At 29.5% G+C, this 27,887-nt stretch overlaps 4 protein-coding genes and 1 long non-coding RNA gene across 10 annotated transcripts; 2 read left to right on the top strand and 3 right to left on the bottom strand.

Moving 5' to 3' along the window:
- The first annotated feature begins 113 nt into the window (after window positions 1-113).
- LOC132906963 (far upstream element-binding protein 3) lies at window positions 114-9,329 on the top strand. 3 transcript variants are annotated; one of them, XM_060959666.1, is made up of 14 exons: window positions 114-437; window positions 917-995; window positions 1,201-1,401; window positions 2,012-2,141; window positions 3,285-3,533; window positions 3,654-3,825; window positions 3,938-4,144; window positions 4,243-4,426; window positions 4,508-4,665; window positions 4,755-4,869; window positions 4,951-5,112; window positions 5,193-5,410; window positions 5,494-5,776; window positions 8,696-9,329. In XM_060959666.1, the coding sequence occupies exons 1-13, from the start codon at window positions 354-356 to the stop codon at window positions 5,749-5,751; spliced, it is 2,217 nt and encodes a 738-aa protein (XP_060815649.1). In that variant the 5' UTR covers window positions 114-353; the 3' UTR covers window positions 5,752-5,776; window positions 8,696-9,329. The 3 variants fall into 3 exon arrangements, with proteins under 3 accessions (XP_060815649.1, XP_060815653.1, XP_060815642.1); XM_060959670.1 differs by lacking the exon at window positions 8,696-9,329 and adding an exon at window positions 7,579-7,825; XM_060959659.1 differs by lacking the exon at window positions 8,696-9,329 and adding an exon at window positions 6,836-7,540 and having other exon boundaries at window positions 115-437.
- Window positions 9,316-12,028, bottom strand: LOC132907015 (GMP reductase 1-like). Of its 2 annotated transcripts, none has more exons than XM_060959733.1 (6): window positions 11,796-12,028; window positions 11,238-11,357; window positions 10,821-11,078; window positions 10,524-10,712; window positions 10,234-10,433; window positions 9,316-10,162 (listed from the first exon to the last, which is right to left on the bottom strand). In XM_060959733.1, exons 1-6 carry the CDS (start codon window positions 11,880-11,882, stop codon window positions 9,967-9,969), a joined length of 1,050 nt encoding a protein of 349 aa, XP_060815716.1. In that variant the 5' UTR covers window positions 11,883-12,028; the 3' UTR covers window positions 9,316-9,966. The 2 variants fall into 2 exon arrangements, with proteins under 2 accessions (XP_060815716.1, XP_060815726.1); XM_060959743.1 differs by having other exon boundaries at window positions 11,238-11,341; window positions 11,796-12,027.
- Window positions 12,029-12,406: 378 nt separating this feature from the next.
- On the top strand, window positions 12,407-19,390 carry LOC132907062 (uncharacterized). Of its 2 annotated transcripts, none has more exons than XR_009658108.1 (3): window positions 12,407-12,542; window positions 18,816-18,906; window positions 19,147-19,390. It is a non-coding gene; the product is annotated as an uncharacterized LOC132907062 (long non-coding RNA). The 2 variants fall into 2 exon arrangements; XR_009658105.1 differs by lacking the exon at window positions 12,407-12,542 and adding an exon at window positions 17,648-17,858.
- Window positions 14,184-16,877, bottom strand: LOC132906996 (peptidyl-prolyl cis-trans isomerase FKBP4). 2 transcript variants are annotated; one of them, XM_060959698.1, is made up of 6 exons: window positions 16,721-16,877; window positions 16,032-16,365; window positions 15,800-15,920; window positions 15,454-15,701; window positions 14,865-15,374; window positions 14,184-14,608 (listed from the first exon to the last, which is right to left on the bottom strand). In XM_060959698.1, exons 2-6 carry the CDS (start codon window positions 16,362-16,364, stop codon window positions 14,441-14,443), a joined length of 1,380 nt encoding a protein of 459 aa, XP_060815681.1. In that variant the 5' UTR covers window position 16,365; window positions 16,721-16,877; the 3' UTR covers window positions 14,184-14,440. The 2 variants fall into 2 exon arrangements, with proteins under 2 accessions (XP_060815681.1, XP_060815690.1); XM_060959707.1 differs by having other exon boundaries at window positions 14,502-14,619; window positions 16,721-16,876.
- A 660-nt stretch (window positions 19,391-20,050) lies between the features above and the next one.
- On the bottom strand, window positions 20,051-22,328 carry LOC132907031 (synaptosomal-associated protein 29). Its single transcript, XM_060959769.1, has 2 exons — window positions 21,902-22,328; window positions 20,051-21,542 (listed from the first exon to the last, which is right to left on the bottom strand). The coding sequence occupies exons 1-2, from the start codon at window positions 22,169-22,171 to the stop codon at window positions 21,027-21,029; spliced, it is 786 nt and encodes a 261-aa protein (XP_060815752.1). The 5' UTR covers window positions 22,172-22,328; the 3' UTR covers window positions 20,051-21,026.
- Between the last annotated feature and the right edge of the window lie 5,559 nt (window positions 22,329-27,887).

Below are 27,887 nucleotides of genomic sequence, written 5' to 3'. Positions count from 1 at the left end.
TGCCAACTTTTTTCTTCTAGGTATCCAGACATGCTGTATACAATTCTATTTCAAGCTCTGTCTTCACTGATATGTCTTTCTAAAATAATTACCAGTCTTCAAAATATTATATTCTATGACCGACGCTTGCGCTGTACTGATCTTTCTGTAAAAGCACAGTTCTTTCAGTCATAAACTTTTGCTTTCTAATATTGTGTATTTTCAAAGCAATTTGTTAAAATATTTCTATTTTGTGTGAAATACGTTTTAAACCTCAAACATTAGAGTTAATCAAACAAAATTAATCATTAATAGCAATTTCCTGAAAGAAATATTAGAATAGTTTTATTTGTATCGCTGCTTCATGTTCCATCATGAGTGACTATTCAGCGGTTGCTCCGCCTCAGAATTTTAGTCAAAGCTCAGCATTTGCGGCAGCTTTGCAACGTGCAAAACAAGTAAGTACATACGTTAAGTTAATACGGTTTAGGTTATGGTTAAATCATATTTCCGTAAGTAGGCCATATCACACTTCACACCTTTGTTAGAACCATACGTCGACTTTTATCATCAACAAACAAAAATCTCATATCTGTATGAGTAATCGCATTTGTTTCGGTTAATGGTGTTCTATTTAAACGTTTATTGACTTATTTGAAAATTATAAAAAAAAGAGTTCGGAATGTTTACACGATATTCATAGTGTTAATAAATTTTAATTTACAGTGCTTATTTGTTTTATTTAATTTGTCATTTATATGCACATAATTCATATTTGTATGAATTATATATTTTTAATAAATATAGTAAAAAAGTTTTGATTGGTAAGTTATTCTATAATTATTAGCATTGTCTTTTGATTTATTTATATTAGTTAAATATATTTGGTTTCAATAAGCTATGAATAATTTAAACTTTTTATGATTATATGTTTTAGATAGCTGCAAAGATTAATCCAGCTGGTGCTCAAAATAATCAAGATACAAAGTTAAAACGACCCCTTGAAGATGGATCAGGTAATATTATACATATATGCAATAAAAATTTATTATAAAATTAAGCATACTAAGAATTGAATTTAAAATTAGGATGTATATATATAAAAATAATGCTGATACAATACATATTTAGAATTTCTTTAAATATAACAAGAATTTTACTATAAGATATCAATAGAGAATGAAAATAAACTATATTTTTAACATGGATTCATGACTTTAGAACCTGAAGCAAAAAAAATGGCATCACTGGTATCAGACCCATTAATGGGACTTCGAGGCCCAGCAGGAAGTAATGCATTAGGGGAATCAATTAATCCAACAGGACGAACAGGACAAGCGGGATCTTCAGGAGGACCGATTGGAAATGTAGGAGGTATTTGTAATGAAGATATCAGAGTTCCAGATAACATGGTTGGACTGAGTAAGTAAACATTTATTTGTATACAGGATGACAAAATAGATGATCAAATTTTGATATTATATTTTACTTTTCTTAAGAATGAAGATAGGTCATACAAACATAAGTCCAGAAACTTTTGTTTCTGAGATATTAAACACTTCTTGGCATTATTTTATTAATTATTAGCATTTTATAAAATTACAGGCATTGCAAGCATAAATGAAGAGTGTTTATAACTCAGAAAAGCTCCTAGACTTATCTTTATGTAATCCTTTTTCAAAATAAGAAAGAACAGAATGTGGTTATAAAATTTGACTACTTACTTCAGTATATTATCCTATATATTTCTTCTTTCTTGAAAAATCAATTGATATACATAAAAAAATGTTTATATGTTTGATATTCTCGATGTCTATGCATTAAATTTAAATCAAAAAGTACTATTTTTTGATTTGCAATTAGCATTATGTTATATTTCAATACTCTTTTATAAATCGTGTAACTACCATAAAAGAATTTACCAACATTAATGACAACAGATTTAATGTAGTTTATATAAATTCAAACTAGAAATTAAATTAGCATAATAAGTTTGAATGGTTTATCATAATTAATAATAATATCTTTACAGTAATTGGCAGAGGTGGAGAACAAATAACAAGATTGCAGAGTGAAACAGGATGTAAAATACAAATGGCACCAGAAAGTGGTGGGCTACCTGAACGTCTTTGCACATTAACTGGCTCACGAGAAGCTGTCAAGTAACTTGTTTTTCCCTTCTTATTTCGTTAATTTCAACTATTTTGTATGCAATGCAATTTCCACTTTATAAAGTTTTGCCTAGAACAAAGGATTACTTCGTGGTGTTATGTCAAGTGGCACTTATTGATTACACTCATAATGCAAAATATATATTTTACATCTGTACATATGCTTATGTATATATACATACAGTTATATATATACATAGAAAGAAAGGAAGAAAGAATTATATGTGCATATATATAAATATGTATTTACATATATGTGTGTACATTTTATAAACACATATATAGGAAAACAAACCTGCTATCCTCCTTATATTTGATATATACGAAATTATTAGATTATTATTAATTTAAATAACAAATTATCCACCTAGTTCCACTGTAAAATCTCCTAGAAACACCTGAAAGTATCAACTATTTGACAAAATGGTTTAAAAATCTACATTGTGATGTTGTAATATATAATTATAATGCTTTATATACACTGACTGTACTCATTAGAAAATGTGCTGCAAGCACAGATAGTACTGGTGAAATATAGTTTGCGTGTGTTTAGTATACTCCATATGCTATCACTTCATGTTAACATGCATTTCTTAAATGTAGGTTACATGCTTTCGCATATTGAAATTGTCAAATGTTTTACAGAGTCTTTACTTAGCTCCTGGATGTGAATAGCGGGCTCATACTTGACTTTACATACGCTTCAGAATATTTTCCCATTGAGAATTTATCAATAAGTTGTGGCTTTTAATTTAATAATTTTGTACTTACTAATAGTTTTTTGCTTTCAATAGGATATGGAGAGAAAGAAGGAAGGAAGGAGGATAGGATATGCATGGGGACGTGTTATTCGCAACAAGAAGAGAAATTGAATTTTTATTTCTTTAAATCTGCTTATAATTAAGCCTACGACATTTTAACATGAAATTTAATTTTATTATACACTTAAGAAATAACTCTTTGTCCAACAAAATGTTAATGTTACATTCATGACTTATAATACCTTGGCACACAGTAGACATCACATCATGTGTTGCAAACAAATTACATTACTGTACATTAATAGATTATATTATAATTCTAACTTAACATTATTCACAATTACATTGCACATTTAAATTGTGTGTGTTTCAGTCGAGCAAAAGAATTGGTATTATCAATTGTAAATCAAAGAAGTAGAACTGAAGGAATTGGTGATATGGGTGGAAGCAGTGGTGGAATAATGAGTCATTCAGGATTTGTTGAAATAATGATTCCTGGGCCAAAAGTTGGTTTAATTATTGGGAAAGGCGGAGAAACGATAAAACAACTTCAAGAAAAATCTGGAGCTAAGATGGTTGTTATTCAAGAAGGTCCTTCTCAAGAACAAGAAAAACCTTTAAGGTAATAATAATTACAATTTAATTCCTTGTTTTTTGTTCCTTTTTGGTGTAAAGAAGAATCATTTTTGAAATGTAGACTGCTTTAAGAGATAGTAAAGTTATAGCTCTTTTTTTTATATAGGATAACTGGTGATCCACAAAAGGTAGAATATGCTAAACAACTAGTATATGAATTAATAGCTGAAAAAGAAATGCAAATGTTTCATAGAGGTGCAAGAGGAAATGATAGGAGTGGAAATTATTCAAATGATAGTAGTTTTAACCATGGTTCTGGAACCACTGATGGAGTAGAAGTACGATATCATACTTTTTTATAAATATCAGTAATTTCTATCTATAATATTTAGAAACTATTTTGTAGTTATGATCGTATTTGTATAAACAAATATTGTATTTAATTATTAGGTACTTGTTCCAAGAGCAGCAGTAGGTGTTGTTATTGGTAAAGGAGGAGATATGATTAAAAAAATACAGGCAGAGACTGGTGCAAGAGTTCAGTTTCAACAGGGACGGGAGGATGGCCCAGGAGACAGAAAGTGCATAGTGTCTGGCAAACATCAAGCTGTAGAACAAGTGCGTCAACGCATTCAGGAACTTATTGATAGTGTAATGGTAATTATTATATCTTTTCTATATTATGTTATTACATCTTCTTTACATTTCATAAGAATAATATTACCTTTATCTCAATCTTTGTACTTATTTTTTAGAGAAGAGATGATGGTAGAAGTAATATAGGAGCAAGAAGTGGCCCACGAGGTAATGGATTTGGCAATAATCGTAATCCAAATGAATATGGCGGATGGGATAGGCGTCAAGGAGGACCTATGCAAGATAAAATAGAAACAATGTTCACTGTCCCATCTTCGAAATGTGGTATTATTATAGGAAAAGGTAAAATTATATTGATTTTTATAAATATATAAGTTAAGTATCCTTTATGTTAGAAATATTGTGAGCATTTAATTACTTTAGGTGGTGAAACCATTAAACAAATAAATCAGCAGACTGGAGCACATTGTGAACTAGATAGAAGAAATCAAAGTAATGAAAATGAAAAAATTTTCATAATTCGTGGAAACCCTGAACAAGTAGAGCATGCAAAAAGAATATTTAGCGAAAAGTTAGGCATGGTAAATATTTGATAATACAATCTTTAAGTACGTGTGAGAAAAATATTATTAACTTACTTAATAACTCATTGATATAAATTAAATCAAAGGCTCCAGCTAATACGTCATTTACTGGTACACAAGGAGCAATTGGCTATAATCCAACTTGGAATGCTGGAACAGCTTACCAAGCCTGGCCAAACCAACCTCAAACTACTGATACAAGTAAGTATGTTTACATCTACATTGTAAAAAGACATAAGTACTCAACGCATATATTCTATTATACATTATACATTGATTAAGGTACAGCAAGTCAAGCTCCTGTTCAAGTAAATCCACAAACAGGACAACCAGATTATAGTGCACAATGGGCAGAATATTATCGATCATTAGGTATGCATAGAGAAGCAGATATGATTGAACAACAAGCAAAACAAGGAAAACAAGATCATAATCAACAGTCAGGTAAAATATTATAAAAATGCAAAAGTTAGGCAGGTTGGTACAAAATATGAACATTAAAAAAAGTTTATTTTTACATTTAGGAAATACACAAAACCAAACTAATACATCAACAGCTAATACTGCTGGTCCAGCACAACAACAACAACCACAAACGCAACAGCAACAGCAACAACAACAAACTGGAGCTACACAGAATGGAGGTCAGGCTGATTATAGTGCACAATGGGCAGAGTATTATAGAAGTATTGGTAAAATAAAAGAAGCAGAAGCTATAGAAGCTCAAATGAAAGCAGGGAAGGTATGTTAATTATCACAAATATGAAAAACTATAGCACAATGGATTTAATGTATAAAAAATAGTAAATTTTATATATTTATTAGTTGGGAATGCAAAACAATCAAATGGCTCAAAATATGCAACAAAGTATGCAAGGTCAATCTGGTCCAGCGAGTGGGACTCCTAATGCATTTCCACAAGCTTACGGTAGTTATCCAACAATAAACGCTAGTTCAACTCCAACGAGCTACTATGCAGCGGGAGCTGGAGCTACCACACAGCCACAAACCGGTCAACAAAATCCGTCTTTTCCAACGGGCTATCAAAACTATCCTTACTCACAAACAAATACAGAAAGTTAAACTTCCACCAGGAAAAATATTAGCTGTAAGTATTTATTATTTATGTACCATAAATAAACATGCATGAATTATTAGAAAATTGTATGAGATAAAAGTTTTAGCCTAATAATATGTCAAGGAGATTTCTTGGTATAATTTTCCTCCCTTCAATTTTATTTTATCTTTTAAATACTTTACAATAGAAGATCCAAGAATTTTGCGAAACTAATGATTAATTCTTCTCTTTTTTTTTTCATATCTTTTTCCTTTCTTTGTATCATACAATTTTTCTAAATATTCATTTATATTAAGTCAATGTAAAATCGAGTGCAATAAAATCATGCAGTTTTTAAGTATTGTGAAATAATTTGAAGTTATATAATTATATAAAGTATACTATAGCTATACTATAATTTATTCCTAAATTACTCATGAACCTAAAAAAATATTCATGAAATTCAGAGATATAAACTTATAGTAAAAACTCTAATTTGGTGAATTACGAAATTAGTAATTGACATAAAGAGAGAGGGAAAGAAAGGAATTGATTTATCTTTTAATTAATTCTGACAAATGGAAAGCATTCATCGAAAAGGTTGTTTACAAATTTATACATGATTTCTATAGTATAAACTTTAAGGAAAATAAGTACAATAATTCATATTTCATGAATATTGTATATATTATGTACATTTATATATATGTTTACATGTTTCAGTACAAAACAAATTACGATTAAACAAAATATCCTCTTCTCTACTTAGGAAAAATTGTTTTCTGATATAATACACACAAAATAATTTGATACAACATGATTGTTTGTGCATATATTAATCATATGTTATTATGTTCAATCACTTACATTTATATTGGCTTGATATATTTATTGTTTATTATGAAAATCAATGGTGTAAGAAGAAGGAAATATCATACCCACACTGATAACTGTTGATACTTTCAGGGAGATAAATGTTTGTAAAAATGACAAATCTCTATGATATTTTAATGTTTTATTTAAATATTAATATGATATATTTTACACCTTTGAAAGTACATTTACATTTATATATGCTTCATGTGTTTTATTATTGTTTGTTTATTTCAGATAGTTTTCAGATAGTTTCCCATCAGGATGCGGTTAATGCCTGCTGTAACTTCATATACTGTTTACAATAAATTACGATAGTTGATCGCTTCGCAAAATCCATAGACTTTAAAAAATGCCACTAGAACCAACTATGTTTTGTTTATACCATAATATTTTGTGTTCTTTTATATACATAGATATATACATATTGTAGGATACTCATGGTTTTAATTTTAAGTAACGAGAGAAATGCCAGAATTTAACATTATATGATATTAACATGATGTCTACTTGTGTTTTACTTATAATATTGTATGTATTTTTGTTCCATAACACCTGATTGTAACATAAATTGAAACTGGCAGGTGAAGCAGCAGGTGAGAAACAGGAACGAGGAATCTGCAACAAAATATCCATATTATGCTTCCCATTTATCATTAAAGATACTAAAAATTATCCTTACCAATGTATTGATAAGAAATACATTTAGATACTTATTTCGATATATCATTATTTATGTTTCACTGGTTCATTCATGAAACATTTATCTTTATCGAATTAGGAAAACTTTATAAGTATAAAGCTGGCTATAAAGACAGCTAAAATTCGTTTCTATTGTTTATGAACTGTTTTATCTATTATGTATGCATATGATGCACATATGATGGTCTACGTACACATATATGCTATTATAACAATACTAAATACAATTTTACCTTGGTTTCTTTGCTTTTTCTTGTCATATACCACTACTATTTTAGATTTTTGGAGCAGCCAATTGTAGGGATGTTTACCTGTTCTACGATAAATTTCATCAGGGGGATCTACTATTTTAAGACTTTCATTCAACATTCTGTGTGTTTATATTCAAAGGAATCAGGACCTGCTAAACCAGAGAATAATGGATGGCATATCAAATCACACACATTATTTGTTATATATAACTTATAGAATATGTCTTACATATTATTTACTAATTTTCACAAATATATTAATTATAGTAGACAATTCTACTAGTCATATGTAAAACTAAGTTTCAAATCATCTAAATTTTATCAAAATTGAATTTATAAATTTTTGTCATCTACAATATTCAGATATATTTTCTATGTATTTCTACATAATCATGTTAAGCATACTTGTAAACATGACTGGCATTTTTTTTTTTTTTTTTTTTTTTTTTTTGTTATATATTTATTGTTTCTTCACATATAATATTTTACTTATTAAAACAAACTAATTGTATAACTTAATTTCAAATAAGTAACGTAAAAATGTTGTTTGTATACTTATTGTTTCATTTTTTACTTATGAATTGCATAAAAATTTTGACATGTGATATTGGATGTGTACTAGATATAATTTCAAACAGAACTTGTTATTTACGTTTTTTTAATGTTGTGATTTACGCTTGCAATGATAAAAGAAAGTATTCAATTTTATTAAAAAGTGACAATTATTAATATATATGTATTGATACACATATGCATAATAAAATTATTTTTTTTAACTCATAACATATTTTTATGTATTTTATAAATACATTACTTTCTTGTACGTATCAAACACATTTAATTTTTCAGGATCAGAACTTTATTTGTTTTGTATACCTGTATTTGTTGCTAATATTATATTACACTTAAATATAGTTTATTTGTATGGTTGAATATCTATATGTACAAATATATTTAAACATAGCCGAAAATAGCATGATTGAAAGAAAACTTTGTATAAATGTAGTCTTATTAAATCACAATCTCTACATCTAGGTAGTGTAGATATAATAATGACTGAAGTACAAAATGAATTTCGCCTTATATTTTTTATAGAGTTGTATAATATGAAAATTCAAATTTTGATTTATCCTTTTTGTTACAGTTATGAATTAAACCGGCAGTGATTTGGTATGATTTTTAATACCATGTATTCCCTTTTTCTGTTATAACTTAAAATTTTAATGTGTGTCTTGTTCTCTAATATATGTTTAAGTACAATTAATACACGCAAGAAATGTACAAACGTTATATTAGACATTTAAATTAAAGAGAATTGTTTTTATTTTATGTAACAGCAAAAAGTTTAAAAAATGTATATTTATATTTGTTTTAGTAATATATTTTATATATCAGTTACAATTTATTTAAAGTAAGTAAAACCAAATAGTACTTAATTCTTTTATTATTTAAAAGATAGAGTAGTTGTGTATTAATGATATTTGAATATAATTGTTAGCGTGAAATATTATACACAATTTTTTTAAAGATTATATTTATTATATTTTTTTAATTATAGCAGTAGATACAAATAATGAAAATGTTTCAGGAACAAAGACGGTACGTTTCATACATTCTAATCAAGAAATTCAAGTAATGGATATTTGAAGCGTATGATATTTAATATAAAATGTTAGCTTCAATAATATTTAAAGGAAAGGTTTGTAAGGTTTGTAGAACTATTAATTTGTGAAATATTACAAAAAATATCTTAATAAAACATGATTCTCAAGATATAATTATTTATTATTGATAAAATAATCACCAATTAAATATTTCAGAATTCCAGCTTTTAATATTTTTACTAACATATTATTTGGCATAATATTATTATACATACATTTAAAATTCGTATTCCACTCATGCATGTATATGTAAATTTACTTTCTGCATATGTACATATATGTAATTAAGTAATGTAAAATGTAATGTAAATGTAAATGTGGAAGTTATATGCATATATGCATCAAACATATAATCCTGCTAGCTTTATAGAATCATTTTACAAAATAAATTTAGATATATTTCATTCTAATATTGGCAGATTCTACTTGTATGTGTATTACTATTAAACATGAGTAATGTTATATATGTATATGTCTATATACAATTAAACTTGAAATACTCATAAAAAGAATATAAATATAAAAATAAAGTTCACATATTTGTGCTCTTAAGCGTTATTTCTTTTGAATTCACTGAATCCAGTGCAATTTAAAATTGTCGTCAAAACGTATATACACTTACATTAGTTGAAGCTTTTAAATTTTTACATAAACATTATTTGCCAGCAAATAACAGCATTTGTTAATTGATCCATTGTAATAATAATTTCCCTAAATGTGTACTACAATAGATTAAATAATTAGAATAGCTTCAGATTTCTGGTGGTGGACCATACATTGGATTTAACTGTTGCGTACAGCGTATAAATGTAGCACGACGTGGGAGTTCACGTAACCGTTCAGCTCCCGTATATGTGCATGCAGAACGCAAACCTCCTAGTATATCTAATATAGTATTTTCCACTGGTCCTTTATAAGACACTTCCACAGTTTTACCTTCTGATGATCTAAAAAGGTTTAAAGAATAAAATTAAGAATATAATTTACTTTAAAATTATAATTATATCCATATACCAACCTATATTCAGCAACACCAGCATGCTTCTTCATTGCTGTGCTTGAAGCCATACCATAAAAAAGTTTATATTTTTTGCCATTTTTTTCTATACAATCACCTCCGCATTCATCGTGTCCCGCAAACATACCACCTGCCATTACAAAATCTGCTCCAGCACCAAAAGCTTTTGCTAAATCACCTGGACAAGTACAACCACCATCCTAAAATAAAATACATTTGTTAATAATTCACATAAAATTATATTCATACAAAGATTATTACATATACAAACACAGTATACTGTTATTTACAGAAATAATATGTCCTTTTAAACCATGAGCCGCATCTGCACATTCAATTACAGCACTTAGCTGTGGATATCCTACACCAGTTTTCATTCGTGTAGTACACACAGATCCAGGGCCAATTCCAACTTTTACTATATCAGCTCCAGATAATATTAATTCTTCTACCATCTCACCAGTAACTACATTTCCTGCCTACAATAGCAGCAATAAATCTTTACTTTCAAATACAAGATCTAAATTACTGGTAAAAAATTTAATGCCTGTTATTTTTTCCTTAAAAATTATAATATAGTTACTTACAATTATTGTGTGATTAGGAAACTCAGCCCTCACTTTTCTAACATATTCAACAAAATGTTGAGAATAACCATTAGCTACGTCTAAACAAATAAAAGATAATTCTGGTACAGCTGTCAAGACATTTGACAACCGTTCAAAGTCTTCTTTCCCTGTGCCAGAGCTGGCAGCTACATATTTAAGATTTTCGGCATTTTCAGAAGCAAAATCCTTCCATTCTTCCACCGAATAATATTTATGAATGGTAGTAAATAGACCGTACTAAAAATGTAATAAAAGGAATATGAAGACATCAAATTTGTTCATATTCTGTGATTCTACAATATAACATTATACATTTATTAATCATAATAATAATAATTTTTACTACAAGAGTCAATTTTATTGCAGCACAATAAAGAATAAACATTTGGAACATACCTTTGATAAAGCTTTAGCCATTTCAAATGTTCCTACTGTATCCATATTTGAAGCGATTATAGGTATTCCCTTGTAAGTTTGTTTCGAATTACGAAATGTAATTTCTGTAAATAAATCAACCTAGAATTGTAACGTATTTCATTCGTTAATATTGAATAAGAAATTAATAATTTGAAATAATATTAATAAATGCTCATAAAGAATGAGATATATAAATACACATGTTCTTGATTATGTATTAAGTTGCAAATATATAAATTTTTTATAATTATGATATCAAATTTATTATCTGTTAATAGTAAGTTTTAATAAACAGGAATAATATGAAAATTTAATAAGTAGAAATTTTAATAATATTCTTGTGTTCATGAAAAATACTTTTATTATACATATTTTAAAAAAGTGTCTTTTTACATATTAATTACGAAAAGTTTGTATTATTATAATTTTACATTCTACTAACTATATATGAAACTTGATTAAAACTTTAAAAAAAAAGGATGAAAAAATGTAGCCTTGTCTACCAATCTTAATAAAATTTATATAAGTATTACTTACTTCGGATCTGCTCTTTAACGTACTCCTTTTTGGGCGTAATAAAACATCTTTAAAATCTAATTTGATATCGTTTATAATATTAGGCATTTTTTAAAACAATTAGTTCCTCAGTCACTTTTAGCACACGACTTCAATCCAGTCCTGTCGAGGGCTAATGATTATATGTGTGTGAATGTGACTGTAGTTTCGCGCTGATCGCTGATCTCCTTAAATGTGTTTAATAGTCGTTGACTATGTGTTAGTAATTGAACATATCATTCGTTTAACACGTACAAATAGTAAGGCTTACCAATAAGATTGCAAGATATATCTATTGCAGTATTAATTAAACCAGATTAAACTTTATAAGATAACCAATAGCAAAAACAAAATTTACGTATATAATTCAACATACTTTATGATATTTATTTACTTTTAGGTAATTTTATTGCATAGTTCTTTATTAATATTATAAGTTTTCAATTTTTATACAATTTTATTTGATATATTTATTTATTTATCTTTTACTTACTTCAATTGTAAGAGTAAGTAAAAAGAATAATTTTACTACAGCCTTAATATTTACGTTTTAACTGAAACTATCAGTTTTTTGTCATAAGCTAATTTATTACTGCATCAACATTTCTGTTGCTAAGCAAATTAATAAAAATTCTTTAGGAAGCAGTTAGATACAGGATACAGAGTTATTCGTTTAACTCGGAGGAACCCGCGTTCGCGAGAACATTCATAATGGCAGCAGTGCAACATGTAAGTACGCTTACTATTACAATTATATGTCGTGCGCCATCTGTAAGCTGTTGCTAGAATCATAATTATATGATAGGCGAGAACACAGAGCGGTTTGGATACATGCGTTATCGCCAAAGGATTAATATCTCGAGATATCTGACATTACAATTAGGAGAAGACGATCGCTGTTCTCTATATGATAAGGAGAAGCGAGTCTCGCATTTTCGTCCGATGATTCTATTTACCCACGCGCTCACGAATATTGACATAGCTTCGAAATCAAAGCAAGCAATTAGCCGCTTCTGTGTATTCTCTCATTTAGCTCGATGTGCTTACTTGAAATGTAATTCCAATGTAATTATTCATATTTTTATAAACATCATGACCCTTTCTCTATTTCGTTCGACATTTTTTCTTTTTAATGTATTAAATATATCCTTCTGTTGTAACTTAAAATTTATTAACTGATGACTTTCTACAAATTGAGTGCTATTATCTGATTATGGATGTGATCTTGTAAACACATTAAATGTAAAAATGAGGAATAAGGAAAGCAAATGTGGTACAGCAAGACAATTCACGGAATTCATATCTAGACAGACCAGTTTAAAAAAGTAGAAATTAGTTTAACCCTCATATGGCGATGGCTGAATCCGTCTGGCCTCGAATACGTTGCGACCGAATTCCATTAGTTGGCAAGCGACGAAAGTTGTTTGTTATAGTGATGAGAAGTCGAACTAAACTCTAAACAATGCATGTAGCATCAGTTTTAGTATTCAATGTAATATCAGAATGTTATTTTTGAACGGACTCGGATACAACCGCTTGTGTAGTTGATCGCATCGTCCACCTTTCGAGAGTACCATATTCGGTATCATTCGGTACGAATCTCAACACTTCAATTAAGACGATCTTATAACAATAAAATGAAGAATAAGAAACTTTATTTTCTTGTTTCGGCAATTTATTAATAATTGTGTCATTGTCGGTGCAGGTTATAGATAACACTAGGAACTATTTATATTACGAAATTATATGCGTTGTAAGTTGTAAATCGTAAATATTTCCACTGTTGCTCCATGAAATTGATGGTTCAAAGCAATTTTCGTTGTTCCCTGTAATTTGTTCCGGTGATGACGCAATTATTGTTAAATCAACAAAATAAGAAAAATACAAGTTTTTATATTTTTTATTTCATTGTTATAGCATTGTTTTGGTTGAATTGTTGAGATTCTTGCGATCAGAATGATACTGAATATTTCTATACCACCGAAAGATAGAACTGCACGGAAATGATGCCTAGGTCCGCTCAAACGCAACATTCTGAGATTTTTTAAGTTGTTAAAAATCACTTACCTTCTTTTAGTATTGCATGTAATAATAATAATTTATAATATTGTTTATATAAAGGTAAATAAAATTCGAGGGTATAACTTGTTCAAGTATTATATATTATCATTTAGTTTTATCACACTGCATTTGTAATTATATGGAATGAAAAACATGTAATAATAATAATGTAAACATTGTAATTTTGAACATAAATTTGTAAATAAAGATAAATTACATTTGGTAAAATTACAAAATAAATTTATGTTGAATTAAATTTTGATAATTCTTGCCTTATGTCCTGAATATATACAAAAAAACTGAACAAGATGAGTAGTAAGAAAATTTTATTCCTTAAAAATTTTGATTCAATTACGCAAAATACGAAATTTCCTGACTAGGCTGCATCATATGTCACAGAATACTAATAAACTAGATAGTAAATTAAATGACATGCATTTTTATGTGGTACTGCTGAAATGGTACTACTTGGAACACATTAGAAACCAATAGTTAACAGAATTTCATACTGGTGGTAGTTAAAACCGGGGCAGTGTAAGGAATGGAGCAGATAAATAATTAATATTTTACATATTTTTAAATTCGTCAGTACCATTAGCATTGAGCATAAGTATGTTAGGATTCTCCTTTTCAAAGGCAGTTGCATCTCTACCTCCAGGTCGTTCTTCCTGCCCCCATTCACCCAAGGTCCCACACATCACATCTGGTTGATCTCGCAGCTCCTCCTCTTCCTTCTGTGACATTACTAACAATTTATGGTCAAACGTATCACGACGTAGAAATTTATGGTGTAGAAACTTATTTTGAATATGCATTTAACCAGACATAAATTTAAACAACTTTATTGTATTCTACATATTTTTTAATTATGTATTATAATATAAATGAAACACATGTTATCAATCATTAAGTTTATACATATAAGAATAAAACAAAAAATTAAATACTTCCAGTCTATATTATATAAGATTATTGTTGTTTTTCACAAACCTGTTTGTCTTCTTGGGCAAATTTGTCAAACATGTTTGCATACAGTTTTTTCTCTTTTGCTAATTGCCTTTTGATAAGATTATTGCAAGTTCCAATTTGTTTTATAGCTGCTGTATTTTTTGGTTCTATTTTCAAAACTTCTTGGAAATCTTTAATCGCAATTTCAGGTGATGCTAATGCGAGGTATGCTTGTCCTCTCCTGAATAAAGCTTTCTCATTTTGTGGACTTAATTTCAAAGCTTCATTACATGCATCTTTTGCTTCAACATTTTGCTCTATTTTTAAGTAAGATAAAGCCAAATTTAAATGCGCTGATAAAATAAGATTATCTCTTTCCGTTTTAAGAACTCCTTCAAAGCGATCTTCATATTTCAAAAATGAAGTTACTTTCTTATACATCTTAATTGCTAAGTTATATTTGTTTATTTTGAAATAATTTGTTCCCTTTTCTTTGTACACTTTAGCTTGTTCTATTTGTTGATGACTCTTTAAGGACCAAGCTTCTACCGCCTGGAATGTGCATGGAATATGTGAATTAAAAAATAATACAATTAATTTATTATTTTACATATCTTAGTGAAATAATTACTTTTTCAAAGCTTTTTAATTCTACTGTATATTCTACAGTTGCATTTGGTGGAATGTCAAATTCAGGCTTTCCAACGTTTTTATATGCATATTTGCTTTTAATTTTTAGTTTTGATTTTTCTCCACTTTTAAAGCTCTCCAAAGCCTTTTCTACACCCTCTATAACACCACAATCTTCTCCTTCTCCGAGGGAGAATTGTACATCTCTATCTTCAAATACGTTCCCATTATACATTCCAGTTAGATGTACTGAAAAAGGAATAAGTTTGAGATAGATTATATTCAAAGTAGAGTATATTCAAAGATTATATTCAAAAAGTGGAAATATCATGCACAATTATATTTACCATTTACTAAAGCTCCTTCTTGTGGAGTAATATAATCTTTTCCTTGTACAATCTGATACCTTTCAATACTACCATTTTTTTCGGGACTTAAATCTTCTCCTTTCCAATCAATCATTTCAATCTTTCAATATTTCACAATATTAAATTTTTTATTAATTGAAGTTTTAAATATAATATTACTAAAAATTAATATTTTCATATAAATGTGAAAAATTTGAACCTAATAACTTACTTCAAATTTAAGTGTTGCATTTGAAGGAATTTTAGGTGGACTGCCATTTTTCCCATATGCATATTCAGGAGCACAGGTTAATAGTGCAACTTCGCCCTTTTTCATAGTAGCTACCCCTATATCCCATGCTTTAATTACAGTTCCCTTCTTAAGTTCAAATTGAAATGGTTCATTACGATCCTTGCTTGAATCAAACTTTGTTCCATCCATTAAGGTACCAGTATAATGTACTATTACACTGCTTCCAGGTGATGGAGTTTCATCTCCTATACCTTCCTTAATTATTTCTTTCTGTACACCTCCATCCTTGTTCGGAGAAATGTCTATGGCCATTCTAAATTTAAAGAAAGCATAATAAATATCATGTTTCTTATTTAATGTTTTATTTCTATTTACTATTTTATATTACGAAAAATAATAGGTTTGATTATTGATACAGAACGCAGAATAAACATAACAAACAATAAACAAGCATAACATAAAGCAGAATCTTTTTAAAATTCAATATAAGAGAAAAGTGATACTAATAAGTTGAAAATTAATATTGCCACAGTTCTTAATAAAAATGACAAATTTAACGCAGTTAACTATTATAGGAATAGAAGAAAATGTACACAAATATACATATTTATTCCAGAATATAAACGAAAGTATGTACATATGTACATGAAATGTACAAAAATACTCACTTCTATATCTTTAAATAATATCTTTGTAATAAAATAGTCTTTTACGTAACACTAAAAATACGTTAAAGTAAGGCAGACGATTCTAGAAACTAGAAACTGACTGGTCTGGTCTCGCAGTTCGTTCAAAGTAATCAATTCCATAGAACTTACCAGAAATTCTAAAGCTTCGTTTCCGTATCGATTACCGACTTTTAGTTGCAGTATCTCGATTGTAATATCGATATATTTTATACGAATAGATACGAGTAATTGCAAGTAATACATTTCCAGTGAATTTATGTCTTTATTTATAATAATTAGATTATAAAAATCGTATAAACAAAATATATTTTGTTTATATATCTAACTTTATTTTATGAATAAATTATTTGTAGTTTTACCTAATAGAATAACTAGTCTTACGTATTTCATATTACTTTTATTACTACAAATTATATGAAATATAAAATAAAATATTATGTAATAAAAGTAATATATTATGTTTTATTTACATTATTTATTTTCTTATATAATTTACATATTTTTTATTAAACGAATACAGAATCTTTATGTAAATTATGTATATTCATAAAAATAAAATATTGAGAAATATGTCACTTATGACAAAATGTGTATGTATATGTACAATTTATAATCATTTTATATTAAATTAAGAATATAAATGATAGATCGCTCCTTTTAGTTGCACATAATAATGTAATTAATAAATATAGCAAATCGTAAATTAAATCGAGTAGTGAGAAGAAGATTATTTGACACGAATGGAATTTTTAGTAATTATTTTTTCATTCGTTTGATATTTTTTATCGTGCTTTTCTGAAGATTTTGAACTGATTAAAATTATGCAATTTTACTGCAATTAAATTCTATGTCAACTAACAAATAACACGTATTTTTTAACCACTGTACAAGAGTAATATTAACACAAAACAAAGATAAAAACACGCAATTACTGTAGAAGATTACAGGAAATGTAATCGTGCAAATATACTTCTCTGATGGAAGATAAATACTTTAATTGTATTGTACAAGTATAAATACGCAAACATCCAGATTACAAGAGTCTTTTTCCAATTTAAATCTCAGGATGAAGTTGTTCAAAATGCACTTATTTCTTTGTATATTACTTTTCATTGCGGTAAGGCTTTGATAATATTTCCATACTGTATTGCCACTCAATGTCATAAATGACTGTAGTACTGAGAGAAGAATTTAAATGCTCTTAGATAACTAGAACAATTTGTATAAGAGCAAAAGAAACTTACTTTTATTGCATTGTGTATACATATAAATTTATAAAACTAAAAACTAAAATTGGCGCTGCAATTTATATGAATATGCTGTTGTAGTTTTGATAATTATCATATTGATTCCCGAGAAATTACAAATATGATAATAATATATCGAAATGTAGTTGTTTAAGTATTTTATTCTACTATTGTTTACGTCCCTTTTATATATCATCACTCCATCAAAAATTTCACTGGAACGATTTCTATTATTATATAGTGTTTTATACTATACACTGGATATTATTATGTATTATTTTTGCATAAAATCATGTTCTTTGATGAATTGAAATTTGCATTACTATTGTTTTTTTAATGCAAAATATACTGTGGTTAGTTTTTAGGTTCCTCTGTGAAGGTAATTAAGGTAATAAATTTATATCATTTTACGGTTTTGCTTCGTTCCTGAAACAGCTTATCTGTAATCTTGAGGGCGTTTCATTATCATTGGTGTAATATTTTACTGATACATTCATCAAATGATTACCAACTATATTAACCAATAACTTTATAATATTTCATAATAAAAATCTAAATTTTATAATTTCAATTGCAAATAACCTTTTTGTTATTCAATCCGTTAATAATTTTGTATACCTTAAAATCATGTGATTATGTAATATAAATAGATATAAAGATAGCTTTTTTAAGTAAGATCATACGCGTATATTTTAATACATTAATCGATGCAATCCATAATATTTTCTAAGCAGATATTGTATTATTTATATCAAAAAATCGTTAGTCTAAAATGTATTTTAATTTTAATAATGCGTTGTGTAGCATAGACCTTTTTTTATTGATAGGCATCCGGAATTTCTATGAATGTTCAATCTCACTTTGCTTCCCATCATGATGGCAAAGTTGGTTGTCGACGGTTAAATTTTGGAAACGGTGGTAAGTTACATTTGTATAGTAGCAAATATTATCTTTAAATTAATAAATTTCAAAATTCAATATTCACAAATTACTAATTGTTATTTTTAACAATTAGTTGATTTGGATAAAAAAACATTAAATATAAACAACTATATCAATAAACATTTTAAATCTAAATACTCCTTTTTGGAAATATCAAGTAATTTATGATAAAAGTTTTCCATTACATAATATTTAATTTATTGTACTTAATTGCAGGTAGACAAAGCACCACCACCAGTACCACTCAACAACCTTAACGCAGAAAAACTGAGATAAATGGAATAGAAGAAAAAATAAATAATAAGATCAAATCAATAAAATATTGTAAAAGAATTATATTTTTTTGTTGAAAGTAATATATATATATATAATTATATATACTGTTGTTTTTAACACATAATGAAACAAAAATTAGAACAAATAGAACATTTTCTTGTAGATAAATTGAATTTACGATAAATGTCATGGTTTTATTATTTGTATACCTCAATGACAGTTTTATAATTATATTTCTCTTACATTATTAACATGATTATTTATTAATATATCAAATATTCAATATGTATAAAACATTAATTATTTTTATCTTATATATTAAAAATGTATAAAGGTACTATATATAAGTAGAGAGGACATTTCCTCTTTAATACAAGTATATCAAATTATACATATATAGTTCTATGTGTAGAAAATGTATTAAGGAAATCAATGTTTTATCTTCAAAAGAGAAAAAAAATGACTATGGATAAGTACATGCAAATATAATACATTCATATAGCTACGATACATGTGCAATAATACAACATTATTAATATTATATCAAACTTACATATACACATATAAAGATGACAATATAATTTAAATGAGGTCAAACAACTATAACACATTTCTTTTTTAATTTTATTTAATATCACTGGCAGTGAGATTGAAGTTGTACTTATAAACTATAAATATTTTCCTTGTTCAAGTGACATACCATGTAATTAAGATCTTTTTCCATTACTAGCATATATGCTTAAAATCTATAAATGTATTTAATGATTTTATGATTATATGGGCATTACCAAATATTTAATATATATGTATAATATATATATAATATAATAAAAACGAATAACTATAGGTTTGTGTAAATAGCAATTGTAATTTGTATAAATATTTGTACATTTTCCATTATTATTAATTTTAAAGGGAAGTTCCTCTTCTTTAGATAATTTGGTTTATAATGTATTCCTATACTTATTTTTACAAAATATCTATATGCAAATTTATCCAAAGAAAATTATCCTATTACAAGCAACATAAACTGTTACATTTAAAGCAGTTTGTAGTATACAGAACATTGCTTTCAGAATTATATCCTTAAATCAGTTTTCTTCAATTTATAGTAACATTTATTAATATTATATGTAATTTATTTACATTTTTTGATATGGTTTATGCACAATTATTATTGAACATCAGATTGCATTATCAAACTTATCTAATTTAAACAAAAATTGTTAAGTTTATCTAATATTCCTAACAACAATGTTCATTGCCGTAAATTTTAATGAAATGTAATATTTGAATTGTCATAAGATAAGAATTATCACTTATCCATTACAGCTGATTCTTTTCTATCACAGTATTTTGTATAATTTTTAGTTCATTGATTGATATATAAGGTTAAAACAATATAAAAATGATTTAAATCTTAATATAATATTTTAAAAAATTTAAGTCTAATAACTTTAGCAGGAAAATTAAAGATAATTTGACTTGCTGAGAACAGGAAAGAAGAAATATAATATATATTTAATTCTAAATTGAAATTTCTTATAATATACAAAGTGAATAATAATAAAACTAGTAGTTGAAATAATAATTATGAGTATAGAAGTGCATTCTTTTTTTTATACTTTTCTTCATAAGGTTTTACATTACTCTAATATGTATTTTACAAAATATCATAAAGTAATCTTACAAAATAAATAACATATATGAAAATTTTTCAAACTAAAGAAGGCAATATTTATTACTCATTCATTTAAAATATAAATGAATTTAATATATTAAACACATTTTTTAAATCTTATCTATTGCACATATATGACTTATTTTTTTAATAAATGAGTTAGGTCTTTATTTTGTTTCTGAAGCATAATATCTGTCTTTTCTGCTTTATCTGTTATGTTGTCGATCAAGTCATTTTGTAGATCTATTTCTTCCGACAGTCCTATTGCTAAACCTTTCAATCTAGCTAATGAACCACTCATTTCATCTAAATTTTGTTCTAATACTTTGCTCACATTATTGCTTAAAGAATTTGTTTCTATATCATTATCTAGGCCATGCAATTTTAATGCTGGACTTGTATTAGCTATATTAGTCTGTACTTGTTCTAACGAATTAGATAGAGCAGGAGATGTCATAGATTCAGAGCTAGAAGATTCTGATAATATAGTTGATGGTATTGGTGCATCCATTGATTTACCACTGAGGTAATTTTTAAGGCTTCCAAACACACTTTTTATTCCTTGGATATGTTTTTGACTAAACCTTAACGTGCTATTAATATCATCCAATCTTTTCTCTGTTCTTTCTAATTGTTCTCTCTGTCTAATGAGTTCCTGAAATAAAACATTTAATATACAGCTATACATATATGTGTAGTGAAATACATTAAAGAGAACATGCAATAAATAAATATTTTGTTCATATTGTATAATAAATTTTACATTTTAATATATTTTATATAATTCACAAATTAATTTGTATATTTAGATAAATTAAATATTAAATTTAAATGCAGTAGTTTCCTTATAATAACAAATTATCTCTTTTATATTAAAAACAATTTAACATAGTAAATAAAAAATGGGCAAACAGGATTTACCAAATAAACATTATATAAATATTTCAAGAAATACATTTTTATAGTAAGACGTAAAAAATAACATATTTAATAGTGACAAATTATTAGAATCACCTCTGCAGTAGCAGCTCCAATCTGTTCGGAATCTCTTAAAAGCGAAATAGACCTTTTTGTTGATTGTATTGTACGTTCTTCTATTTCCTTTTTTCGTTGCAATAATTGTTGACGTTTTTGTTCGAGGCCATTGTCAAAATTATTATACTGATTGTAAGTCGTAAGACCAGATCTTGGTGGTGCACTTTTTAGAAAAGTTTCGTCGTCTATATCATCCTCAAGAGAGAAGAAAGGATTTTTTGGATCACTTAAATAATTTTGACTTGCCATATTTACAGCGTATCGCGCACTTGATAATATTGTCTTTAAATCTGCTTCAAACTCTGGCTAAATCGTCCGATACAGTGACATTCGTAGACACAAGACACGTAAAATCTTATACTGTGGGCTAAGTCTGAAACTACGTTATAGATGGCAGTCTACATGTAAATGTATATGTATCGCAGGTCATCAGTAATATTCAAATATTTTAATAGAAAATCAAAGTTTATAAATTTTTTCTAAGAATTCGAATTATAATCCTGCTATCTTTCTGAAAAATAACTATCCTTTTTCCTTAAAAGGTATATTTTAAGTTAGATATAATAAAAAATATATTGCATATAGTTCCATTTAAAATTCAGAAATGAAATCATGAATCATAAACTACATCTAATATAGACCACAATCATTAAATAGGTTTGGACACTCCTATGCTGAAAGCATAGAAGGAACCGTCTGAAAACTGAGTCATGAAAAATCAACATAAAGAAAGTTCTCGTTCTGCGCATGCGTGACTTGCTATGAATGTCCCAAACAAAGGCAGACACTCTACTTATCTCTGTCTCGCAAACACGATAACTTTATTGTTTTCCATGTTAATTTTTCACGACGCAATTTTTGGACGGTTGTCCCTAGCGAGTATCGAGACACATTTATACTATAACCGTGGTGTAGTCATTTTATTAAACTTTGTGTTATGCCTCATGATAAGTCAATGAGAGTAGTAATGTTATGTATCGTCGCTATAGAGTATAAAGATAGAGTAGGCAAGCCATATGTTACCATGTAAGTGGATGCGACATAAGAATGAAAACAGAAGGTTGCATGCGTGCAGGCTGACCCGTTCGTTGATCGCTGTAACATTTACATATTTACTGCACAAATATGCAGGCGTCATTAGGCAAGGAAACAAGAGATCTCCCCCTATGCAGAGTTCTTTCTCTATTCCTATGTTGCTTTTCAGCTCTCGTACTGAGAGCGCTGTAGTTATCGCCTTCACGCACTCCATCTTTATATCTTTAAAAATCGTTGTAGTTTTGTGGTGCCCCATAGTATTAATTTTAGGAACGTTATATATAAGTATAGTGTGAATTCTGATGCGGTGAAATAAATGTATGCGGTATGAATTATATAGCAGTGTAGAAGAGGCAATGAACGGAGTATTATCGATAATAAATTCATTAAGTGTCATAATTTCTCATTACCACTAATGACTATTTATAACAACTCGTTTATTGTCTTTGTCATTACTTTACACGTTTATTGTCATTGTCATTTTTTCTACATTGCCAGTACAATCTACACTTAGATAATATGCAATTGTACTTACTTATTTACGACATATATACATTTATAATAATCTTCCGTTTATCATATACGTATTTGTGTACTTGTCTCAGTATCCCTTTTCCGGATCGAGTGCGATGTAACGAAAGAAGAAAATATTGTTAAGTGCATTCAAATGGACCGATAAAAAGTTTGGTGGCCTTGACATTCTAGTAAATAATGTCAAAGCTGATTATGTTACACCTATCATCGGTAAAATATTTATTGATATCAATCTATGATACTTTACGAATATGCTTGCATTTGTATTTTCTTTTCTTGTAATCCTTTTCTTCTCAAGTATTGTCAGTAATCATGAGTTATACAATTATTGTGCAAAATGTGTAAAATGGTTACAATAATCTAGATTTGTTTAATGCCTGTTATTTGGTGCCGGATGGTTGGATGACATTCTTATCCAGGATTTTCCTGTACCGAACCACTATCTGTTGTAGCTTTCGTTAGACAAATAATGTTGACCGTTAGCTGAGAAGACGGTTATGTGCAAATTTTAAGAAATCAGTTTAGCTTTGTTATCAATATAACAGAAAAAATTAATTTTATTGTTATACAGAATTACCTTGCTTGATTAAATTAATCTTGATGTCATCGCTTTAGTGTTGACGGCGTACCATAGTACGAGGAAGGAGTATTTATATACATTTACATTAAAACATAAGCACTATAACATTTGTTTTGTTAGACCAGAAATTCAAACATACAAATAAAACAAATAGGAACGTTTTATTTTGCAAGATATGTGATTTTCAGTTGTTAAAATCTCTAAGTGGTATTTATTCTGACAAACGTGACAAACCGTTATTTATTAATTATCACTGATATATTACTGACGCTTAGCACTTATGATGTGTAAAAAATGCTTTGCAATATCGAAACTTAGCTGTACGTTAATTAAGTTCTGATTGAGGCTTTTGTTTTCCAAATTTTCGAAATTCATCAGTTAAAAAAATAGTCACATGTATTTAAGGAATATCCGAACAATCTTTACGAAAATTACATCTGATTCAAAGAAGCTGTGTTCGCTATTTTCGACTGATCTTTTCAAGTAAAATTCAGATTTTGTTTCCAGATGTTTGCTTCCTTACAATATCTACTATTTCAAAATACTAATATTACACAAATAATAATACAGTTTTACTCGCGAAATTGAAGTTATTTTATCTAAACGTTGATTCTTACATGTCCCAACTGTTATATTCAATTACTCTTACTAATAATAGCTTAGATATATAATAATACTCATAGATACGTTTCTGTTTGTATCAACTAATCGTAAATATTCTGTTACAGACTCAAAAACCGAAGATTATCGCAGGGTCATTGATACTAACGTGATAGCTCCAGCAATTTTTGCACGACAAGCAGTAAAATCTATCAACGCGTGCGGCCATGTAATTAATATTTCCAGGTAACTTTATGTATTTCATAAGAATATATTTTATAGATGGTAGTGTTAGTTAAATATATCTGTGGAAAATGCCGATGAATCTATCGTATCCTTTGTCCTCTCAAATCTTAATTGTTTTTCTTTTAATCTAAATGAGCAGTTTTTATTTTTTATGCACAAACGAAGAAAACAAAAGCAAAACATATAACTTTTATATCGAACACTATAAAATAAGAGAATCGTTTTTCAGAAAGTATTTGTTTTATTCTAAAATAAGCTAGACTTGAATTCATGCAATACTTCGTCCAACATATTACTAGAATTATTAAAAAAGTTATTACAGACATACCAGACACCAAGAAAAAGGGGAGAAGTTTATTTTTAATACATTATAAGGCCTGAATAAATAAAGAATATTTGCATTTCTCACAGATATAAAATGATTTATCGAATTATGATTTTATTTATCGAATAAATTCAGTAATATGTCAATGTCACCCTGTATCTCTATGTTTTTATATTCTATAGTCTCCGTAATAGATATAACTTTTATCGATATATGCATAACATCCGAAATACATAAAAAAGCATAAAAACAAACGAAACGTCTATCACATTTGCTTACTTTCTCGTAGTTTGTATGTTAGGACAAAGAACTTAAAAACGTTTCATTAAAATCCATGATGGGGGTGCTTTCCTCCAAATTAAACCATACTGTTTCCAATTATACCAATTTTGCACAGACAGCATGATTAAATTATAAAATTTTCAAATATAATTCGTATTTATAGCATAGCCGGATCACATCTTGAAGCTATAGCCATACCGATCGGCATGTACGGTTCTAGTAAATACGATCTAAGAGCTTTCGGGATAGAACTCCGCCATGAAATAAACGCGACCAAGCTGCACGTCAAAATCACGGTAACAGCTCGTTATTCATATATGTATAGTATATCATTTAATGCCATTGTTTATCCATACATAAAGACAAGAAAATGAAAATTTACAAAGATGTGGGAACATTTAAAATCTAAATCTAACACATGGCGTTGATATATAACGTTGTTATTTCTATAATTAAAATTGGTTCAACAAAATTGTCTATGATTTCCCATGTATTAACGTAATTCTCAATAATAAAATGGGGTCGTGCATGTACTTTAAGCACAAACAATTCTCACATCGTTTTATTTTTATATTTCAATAGAACATTAGCCCTGGAGTTCTTATAACTGATATGATAAAATATATATCATACACGATGTCGGGGATATCTACGATGATTTTATGTTAAAAGTTGGAGACATCGCCGAAGCAGTGATCTACGCGCTAGGAATACCGGAGACAATCGAGGTATCTACAGATAAAATACCTATCCACAAAATCTTACATACTACTTACAAAGTAAGACTTACATACTACTTACTGGCATAGACCGTCCCTTCCGGAAGCCAAACTGGCTGTCGTGTAGCCCGGGAGCACGTCGGGACAAATGCGACTCGAGTCGGGCAGCCACAACCCTCTCCAACAGCTTGCCAGCCTGGTCCAACAGGCACACAGGTCGAAAGGCGGAAGGTGAGTCTGGAGAACGTCCCGGCTTCGGCAACAGGACCTTCCATAGGACGGGGAATTCGTCCCGTGACAGGCATCTGTCAAACAGAGTTCTCAGCCTCGGGACCAAGACTCCGGCGACCTCCTTCCACAAGCGGGCCGGAACTCCGTCGGGATCCGGGGTCTTCCGCGCTCCGATCTTCTCGACAGTTCCGGTCAGCTCATCCTCAGTGATCGCCGACTCCGGGCTCCAGTTTCCCGCGGTGTCCCGTGGTTCCTCCCCCGGCGGCTGTAGCTCCCGCTCTTCGTTTGTCCTGCCTTCCTCCTCATTCACCGCTCCCGGAAACAGGGCCCCGACGACTTCCTCCAGGAACTGAGAGTCCATGTTCTCCGTCGTGGGGGATGCCCAAGGACGGAGTTTGTTCAACACTAGTCTGTATGGGCGCCCCCAGGGATCGGAGTCGAGGGTGGCCAGAAGGTCATCCCAGGCTCGTCTCTTCGCCTCTTTGATGGCTCGCTGCAGAGGCCCTCGCGTTTCGCGGTAGGGATCTGGTATACCGGCGCCTGGCGCGGATGTACACCACGCGGAGATGGGCGAACTCCTCAGATCAGCAGTACACCACACCGGCGCGGCGTGGAGCTCCGGACCGCGGCATACATGAATCGCAGATCGCGTGCAAGTCGGGTCTCAGGCAGACTGCCCTCGCCCCCGTTTCTTCATCCGCCGGGGGTTCTTCTGCCCAGGTGACGGCCATTGCGGCCGCAGTCATGAAATCCTCGTCGCGGCGGGTCGCCGCCCATCGCGGGAAATTCCTTCTTCTTCTCCTCGATGAGCCTTCGGGCCCGCACGACCCGAACGAATGGTCGCCTCCCGCGCCACCGATTGTCACGTCCATCACGATGTAGAGATGATCCGAGATGTTTCCTCGGCCGACACCTCCCACTCCGAGACAACAGTAGGTTTAGCCTACATATACATTAAGACTGAAACTTGTGGCGGCACTCGACAGCAAAAATATCATCACTCGACACTAACTAGTGTCGGACGACGGCAGCGCAGTGGTTAGCGCCTTAGGTTACGAACGTTCGGGACCCGGGTTCTCTCAAATACCGGCGACCGGAGTCTAATTTTTCTTCCACGGCATCAAAAATGAGAAGAAAAATACAGCAGTACCCCAGCAGCGACACCGGCGATTCGCAGCAGAACCTGTCTCATCCTATACACTAGCAGTAGCGCACTATCACCACAACTATATCGGCCAGACAGCAACAAACAAACATGTACACCTCAAGCTCATACATTTTACGACGTGTTACGTTATCGTAGTTTTTAGATTGGTATTGCTTTCCAAAGTTTAAGTTTTGAAAAAGAATGTTAATTGCTAGGTCTCATCCAGTGGAAGTGCCTACATACAACACCTGCTCGAACTCTCAATC

Source organism: Bombus pascuorum, chromosome 1, assembly GCF_905332965.1.
Source record: "Bombus pascuorum chromosome 1, iyBomPasc1.1, whole genome shotgun sequence".
Classification (NCBI taxonomy): Eukaryota; Metazoa; Arthropoda; class Insecta; order Hymenoptera; family Apidae; genus Bombus; species Bombus pascuorum.
The sequence above is the reverse complement of the archived record's forward strand: the minus strand, read 5'-3'. Positions and strand labels throughout refer to the sequence as shown.

Bases quoted from the DNA above. Each gene is read 5' to 3' on its own strand.
- LOC132906996 (XM_060959698.1), bottom strand. From the start codon at position 16,364: ATGGCCATAGACATTTCTCCGAACAAGGATGGAGGTGTACAGAAAGAA. The intron at 15,921-16,031 runs GTAAGTTATTAG...AAATATTGAAAG, and splicing joins ATGCAACACTTAAATTTGAA to ATTGAAATGATTGATTGGAA. The intron at 14,609-14,864 runs GTTTGTGAAAAA...GTAATGTCACAG, and splicing joins TTGCCCAAGAAGACAAACAG to AAGGAAGAGGAGGAGCTGCG.
- LOC132907031 (XM_060959769.1), bottom strand. From the start codon at position 22,171: ATGGCAAGTCAAAATTATTTAAGTGATCCAAAAAATCCTTTCTTCTCT. The intron at 21,543-21,901 runs GTGATTCTAATA...GTTTTATTTCAG, and splicing joins TTGGAGCTGCTACTGCAGAG to GAACTCATTAGACAGAGAGA.
- LOC132907015 (XM_060959733.1), bottom strand. From the start codon at position 11,882: ATGCCTAATATTATAAACGATATCAAATTAGATTTTAAAGATGTTTTA. The intron at 11,079-11,237 runs GTATGTTCCAAA...TTACATTTTTAG, and splicing joins TGGCTAAAGCTTTATCAAAG to TACGGTCTATTTACTACCAT. The intron at 10,163-10,233 runs GTTGGTATATGG...AAACCTTTTTAG, and splicing joins GCTGGTGTTGCTGAATATAG to ATCATCAGAAGGTAAAACTG.
- LOC132906963 (XM_060959666.1), top strand. From the start codon at position 354: ATGAGTGACTATTCAGCGGTTGCTCCGCCTCAGAATTTTAGTCAAAGC. The intron at 996-1,200 runs GTAATATTATAC...TCATGACTTTAG, and splicing joins ACCCCTTGAAGATGGATCAG to AACCTGAAGCAAAAAAAATG. The intron at 4,145-4,242 runs GTAATTATTATA...CTTATTTTTTAG, and splicing joins AACTTATTGATAGTGTAATG to AGAAGAGATGATGGTAGAAG.